Genomic DNA, 6,276 nt, shown 5'->3' with positions numbered 1-6,276 from the left:
CTATCTTTCTTGAAACATAAATATACGATATTTTTTCGCATTAAGAAGAAACCTTTACATTTATCTAACTACTTGAACTGTTCAAATTTGGATCCAAAATGGCGGATGAGAATACTTTCGAGGTTAGTTTCCGCTTACCTTGCAGACGAGCCGCCACTGCTTAAGTTTTATGCGAAGCACAAGTATCTTACATAGAACCGTTGATTTAACTTGTCATTTATTTAATTACTACTTCTATGGTTGTATCTGTCAAATTTTGACGTCTAAAAACCAAAGAAACAGAGGAAAGGTTAATTTATCGAACCTTGAAGCAGTCTGTCTCTTCTTGAAGTGATTACGAATTGTTCAGGAAATTGTGTAATATGTCTTCACATGGTAATATCATCTAAAATATATCGATAATAAATTACTAACATCTAGAGCGATCAGTAAGTTCACTAACTAATATTTCTATCTGTACTTTTTGAAAAAAAAATCAATAATGGGGATCAATGAGTTGTTTTTTTTTTCGTAGCATCCACCATGAGCGACAAAACCTCCTATAGATATGATGACAATAGCAACAAACTCCTTAAAAAGTCCCAAGAGGCTCCGATGTTTCCTATAGGTAAGCTAGTTCGGATGAAGTTTTAGGTGTATTCTAGTTCGTAGATTGATAACTGCTGCTTTTCTCCTACAAACCACTAATATACACAGTTAATATTCAATATTCTTTCTCAATATTAATATTCTTTTACCATTATTATGGATACATAAAGTCAGAGTATTTGGTTAAATGTGATTTTCTCTTTTCATTATCCGTAGAAACTTTATGGGGTATTTCATTCCAACTTTTTTCATAAACATTAGTCATTTAGTGTTCTGGTTCCACTTGAATACTAGATCTATTTTCTTTCAACAGCTATCGGGGTTCTATCAATGGCTGTAGCATATGGTGCTTACATGTTCAAAAATAAAGGAAAAATGAGCACAAGTGTATATTTGATGCACCTCAGAGTAGGAGCGCAAGGAGCAGCTGTAGGTGCCCTTACCTGCGGGCTGGCATACACAATGGTTAAGCAATACATATTCAAAGAAGAGTGAAAAAAATAGTTTTCTCTAGTGCATTCAATGTGGCTGGTCCATATTGCTAGAAATATTTCGAACTTAGTTGTACAGTATTTATCATTAAATTATATTTTCTTATCTGTTATATGAGCCAATTCTTTTTTCCAATGAACATAACTATGTGAGCAATGTGATTTAATGTAAGTTTTACCAATATAACTAAAAATGAATAATAATATATAAGTATCTCTCATTTCGTGTGTTAAAATTTTATTGATTATGGAGAACAAATATAAAGTACTTATTACTGTTTTCATTTAGGGGCCATAATAAAACACAGGACAGGAGTTGGGACCTATCATGGCAATAATTTGATCATCTATGATCATAAATGGTATCAATTTATTCAATGTTACTGATCTGGAAACTTAATACTTGCAGATAATTTATTCAAACTGAAAATCCTTGAAAAATTTCAGTTTTCAACTTAATTTTCAATTGCTTGTAATTATATTACAGTTAGAATTCCATTTCGATTGCTGTGGGATTCCCATAAGGATTTAGAAATTTGACTAGAGCATATTGTTTGAACATAAACTTGTCTCAAGAAAGTTACTTGGGCCTCAATTCCCTTCTTTTAAGAAAATTACATAATCACTGCATAGTGCATTCTACAACGAAAATTGTAATAATATAGCAGATTCCCTAAATGTTGAAATGCTTGAAATCTGCTCAGCTGGGACGGTTTCAATGAAAATCTCTTTGTGAGTTTGGGTGATGTTATGTTTATGTTAATTCAAAATCGTGCCAGTAGGTGGCATTTCAGTCGAGTTTTATACCTTCTCTATGGAGGGTATACCATAACCTTCTCGTACTGAATCTCGAAATTTCATCGACCTCGTCTTGACGAAGTTTTACCTTCCCCATCTTTTTGAGAATTTTTGGAAGGTCGTTTTTCGACACTCGTATCTCCCAGAAAAATCATCGCAGATCTTATAATACGATACATATTCTGAAAGAGCAACTCTCTTCTTGGAAACCCTTCACAATGGCGATGATCAGTAAAAACTGCAAGGAGCAGTATAACAAACAGTTGTTACTATTTGTTATGAATGGGTCTGTGGCCAAATATGATGAGCACATATATCAGTGCTCATCTCATCAATAAATATAGGTATTTCTGGTTTACCGAAAAGGTGCACCTATATTTTTGGAAAAAAAATATGAAATTTATGTTGGAGATAACCATTTCTTCAGTTTCTTTTTGTGCAAAAATATATGGATGATAGCATTATGATTCTGTCAAAAATGGCTAAGTAGTAGAGGTTGAAATCACATCTGGTGTTCTACAAACAATAAACACACTTATTCTTCAAAAAAACATGTAATTCTGATTCACTTGTGATATAATATTATTCACTCTCACTTTTCACAATTTATGTATTAATGGAAAAACGCACTCCACTTAATTATTAATAGAGAGGCCTTCTACAGAGAGTCAATATTGTTTGAACAGACGATGAGTGGAATTTTCTGAAAGTTAAAAGTAGCGAATCCTCAATCAATTGTTGAGATTCAATTTTTGGATGTCCTTGCGCAATATTGAAACTCTGCAGAATTTCAATAATCATAAGAATCAATTGTGCATCATTCCAAATGATTCATTTGAAAATTACATATGCTTAAGGAATACAATATTGCACATTGAGAAATGGTATAGGTAGAAAGGATTCCCCATATAAAATTTGTAGAATTCGTGGTTCAATTGAAAAAATTCAACGACGAATCTATCGGCTATCTATTATTAGGTAGGTAGTTATGTTTTATGTAGGTATTAAATACTTATGAGTCCCTTTTTGCAGATGTTTCAAATTCATTCGTTACTTTTGTCGTTGAATACCTATATTCACCAAATATCACTTGAAAGCAGAAACTCTGAAATTCGTTAAATGCAAAAAGTTGAACATTAAATATATTTCTTATATTATTCAATTGAATATTCGACAGTGAATGAATTTCAAGTTCAATTCAGCAATGAAGAATTTATATCAGAGAAGCCATCATATTAATTAGGCAAATTCATTATCTGAAGAACAAAGTTTTTCCGAGTTAATTAATATAATTACATCTATATGTTGTCATCAACCACACAAGAACAATTTCGAGTATAAACTATATCCGAATCAATGTAGAAATACAATATTCTCAAACTTCCAATAACTTTATACATTCCTATATTCATAATGAATGAAATTGAATATCTAAATCCACATTTTATTTCTATCTAACATGTGGTGAAACTGTGAAAGTTTGAATAAATCTTCCAAATTTAAACAAAGCTGCTTTATCTCTTCATTTTCCCTAAAAGTCTGATTTTGAACAATTTGTACTTCCTTATTAATTCTCAAGAACAGAAAATCTAATCACTTATCTGTTTATATTTTATGGGAATTATCTCCAAGCTTCAACTTGAGTTTTTATGATGATAATTAAGCTGAAGTTTACCGATTGAAACGTATCAGTTTGAATTTGTTTCAATCCGATTAATCATTCTAAGAGAATATTCCTGCTTTAAAGGTCAAAACTTGCGTAAAAAATCACCCTACAGTGAAACCTATATTATGAGATGATGGAGCTACAGTACCTCTAGGATTGAAGGCAGTTGGAAGGCCCCAAATTCAGAATAAACCTTGAGTAACTGAACTTGCCTCAAGCTTTCATGTATAGTACACTGAATCTGACATATTATATAGAAGGGGATATTTTATTTCAAAGTATTATAATATTATTATTATTATTATATTAAAGAGTACCCAATTGTAATCGGCATACTTATTCAGTTTTGTAGATTGTATAGGTATACGGGCACTTGTGAAGTAATGAAACTTTTTGAAATCGATTCTTCTGTTCTTAACTTAACTAACTTTGAGTTATTTTATTTAATGAAATAATCGTCATAGTGAATTCCAGCAACAACTTCATGTTGGCACAATATCTTGGAAGCAGAAAGGAATATTCACACCAATTCACAAGTGCCTCCTGCATATACCTACAGGTACGTATTTGTTAATTGAGGAAAAACTCACTCAATTTAAAATTCGGAATAAGATATTCTAGAATAAAAATTCGATTATTCTATAAAAATTATCTGTCAGAAATGCCCCTATATTTGTTTCTACGGTCGAAGAGTAGATAGTATAGGTATGTTTATTCTTTCACTTGGTCGCATATATTCCCATCGCTATCGAATTTCTTTGATGACATTCACTAAAAATTTTCAATTTTGAAAATAACTTATTCCCTATTTACGACGAGCATTTCTTTGGTAGTTCCAGGGTAATATAATATATATAGTACATAATATGTAATAAATAGAACTTCAATTTCTAAAGTTTATCTCAAATGTTCTAGCCCTTTCAGAACAAAAACAAGTGTATTTTTGCACAACTGATGATCTTCTACTGAAATCACTACCTTTCGATATATGAACAAAACAATGTTTTTGAGGATACTTTATATTACAGAGGAGTAAATAAATCTCTTCCTTCAGTTTAGTTTCTCCGCTTTGAAATCTAGAGGAAGATCTTTAAAATTGAAAAGTTCTTTATTATCTCGAAAATGCATAGTGGGCAACAGGAAAAAAAAGTACATTTTCCTTCTTGAGTGTGAATCAATTCATTGGATTCTCTTTAAGAGGATCATGGATATGTTGTGATTTTTCGGAAGTTTTGGTAGATCCACCTGCATATAAAAACAAGTTGCCTTATGCGATTTTCTCAAGCAGTTTTTCAGTATATTTGTCTGAAAAAACCCGGCGAAATCTCGTTATTTCATTTATTACATCAAGATAGGGGATTTTATAAATAAATCATGTAAGCGAATATGAAGAGGTAATTCGTAAATTTACAATTCATTATTGAACGGTGAAAATTAGATGAAAAGTTGACCAGGAAAATGCGAAGTGTTTATATGTGAATAGATTCAATCAATCAATCTAAAACAATCTTCGTTAATTTTTTTCCGCGGTCTTGATCAAACTGTCACTTTTCACACAAGAAGCAGAGAAAGTTTCAAGTGAACTATTTACTGAATCCAAATGCACTTCCGCCGGTGCTACCACTCCTGTGAAAATGCACGTTTTGCCATTTGTTGTCTTTTTTGTGCCAAACTCGACTCTCCTCTGATTGATGGGTGTGGGCCTGGCCTTGTCTGGAAATGGAAAGTTCAAATTGAGACATGTGTGGTATATGGAGAGGACTCGCCGAAAACAATCAACTTGCAAATGTGAAAGATTTCTTTAAGATATAGATTATCAAAGCTAAAACTTCCGTCCTATCTGAAATTTCCAATTTTTTGGATAAAAATGTGTATAGTTTTGATATACAGGGTGTAAATGAATTGTTGCGAAAAGACTTAAAGAGTGATTCCTTATCCAAAAACAGTCATACATAATTATTTTTTTTTGAGCTGCCCCTGCTTAAAAATACAGCCCCCTAAAACTGACAGATAGAAAATGATCAGACATTCTATGTACCTCTATTGAGTAGAAGTAGTCATTGGCGAAAATGCATGGACAATAATTACTCGAGTTTGTTCAAAGCATTTAAGGTTCTGCCAAAAACATATTTTAAAATACAGGAAAATTTGTATTTCTATCTGTACAGTAAGCTATCGTTTTGAAATGATATCTGGAAATAATAAAAATACTTACTTGTCTAAGTACTGAGTGAGCCTGACATAGGCTATACATGCTGCATCTTCTCCCAAAAGATGAACATGTGGGTTTAAAATGGTGGTGTTGACTGCCTTACAGTTCTTACTGAGAACTGTAAAATACAGAAATGCAAAATGAAACAAATGTAATAAGACAATTCAATGTAGTAAGTACTTGATGTTACATTTTATTGTGATATTCTCAAAGTCAATTTTAAGTAAAACGCTGAAGATTTCACATATTGGTTCAGGAATATTATATTCATCTCGATTCTATTATTTTATTTTTTTCATCAATAATTTGATTGAGTTCTATAATTAGAAACGTAATTTCCTCAATTTTCGTTGCAGTCATGATTCTGCTTGAGTTCTAAGCTAGTACCCCTAGCGGATATTATTATTATTAGGTACTAATAAATTGAATTTTGAATTGGAAAATGAAGCGAGCAAGTCTGGGGTGTTCCAGTTTTAGGTAGAACACACCAAACAGGCAAAACTGAGTTTGATACAATACTT

At 31.8% G+C, this 6,276-nt stretch overlaps 2 protein-coding genes across 11 annotated transcripts in view; one reads left to right on the top strand and one right to left on the bottom strand.

Annotated features, from left to right (window-relative positions):
- Positions 1 to 237: 237 nt before the first annotated feature.
- On the top strand, positions 238 to 1,300 carry LOC123313926 (HIG1 domain family member 1A, mitochondrial-like). 2 transcript variants are annotated; one of them, XM_044899036.1, is made up of 3 exons: positions 238 to 375; positions 515 to 607; positions 902 to 1,300. In XM_044899036.1, exons 1-3 carry the CDS (start codon positions 363 to 365, stop codon positions 1,081 to 1,083), a joined length of 288 nt encoding a protein of 95 aa, XP_044754971.1. In that variant the 5' UTR covers positions 238 to 362; the 3' UTR covers positions 1,084 to 1,300. The 2 variants fall into 2 exon arrangements, with proteins under 2 accessions (XP_044754971.1, XP_044754974.1); XM_044899039.1 differs by having other exon boundaries at positions 286 to 428.
- Positions 1,301 to 2,415: 1,115 nt separating this feature from the next.
- LOC123322932 (calcium/calmodulin-dependent protein kinase type II alpha chain) overlaps positions 2,416 to 6,276 on the bottom strand; it is a 41,938-nt gene continuing 38,077 nt past the window's right edge. For all 9 annotated transcript variants that reach the window (XM_044911145.1, XM_044888170.1, XM_044888321.1 and 6 more), the window contains 2 exons: positions 5,759 to 5,873; positions 2,416 to 5,256 (listed from right to left, as the gene is read on the bottom strand). In XM_044911145.1, coding sequence (XP_044767080.1) covers positions 5,127 to 5,256; positions 5,759 to 5,873 — 245 coding nt within the window. In that variant the 3' untranslated portion in view covers positions 2,416 to 5,126. The remainder of the gene's footprint in view (positions 5,257 to 5,758; positions 5,874 to 6,276) is intronic.

Source organism: Coccinella septempunctata, chromosome 1 (assembly GCF_907165205.1).
Source record: "Coccinella septempunctata chromosome 1, icCocSept1.1, whole genome shotgun sequence".
Taxonomy (NCBI): domain Eukaryota; kingdom Metazoa; phylum Arthropoda; class Insecta; order Coleoptera; family Coccinellidae; genus Coccinella; species Coccinella septempunctata.
Note: the sequence above shows the minus strand (reverse complement) of the source record. Positions and strands in the feature narration are given on the sequence as shown.

Coding starts and splice junctions, on each gene's coding strand:
- LOC123313926 (XM_044899036.1), top strand. Junction 608..901: donor GGCTCCGATGTTTCCTATAG/GTAAGCTAGTTC, acceptor TTCTTTCAACAG/CTATCGGGGTTCTATCAATG.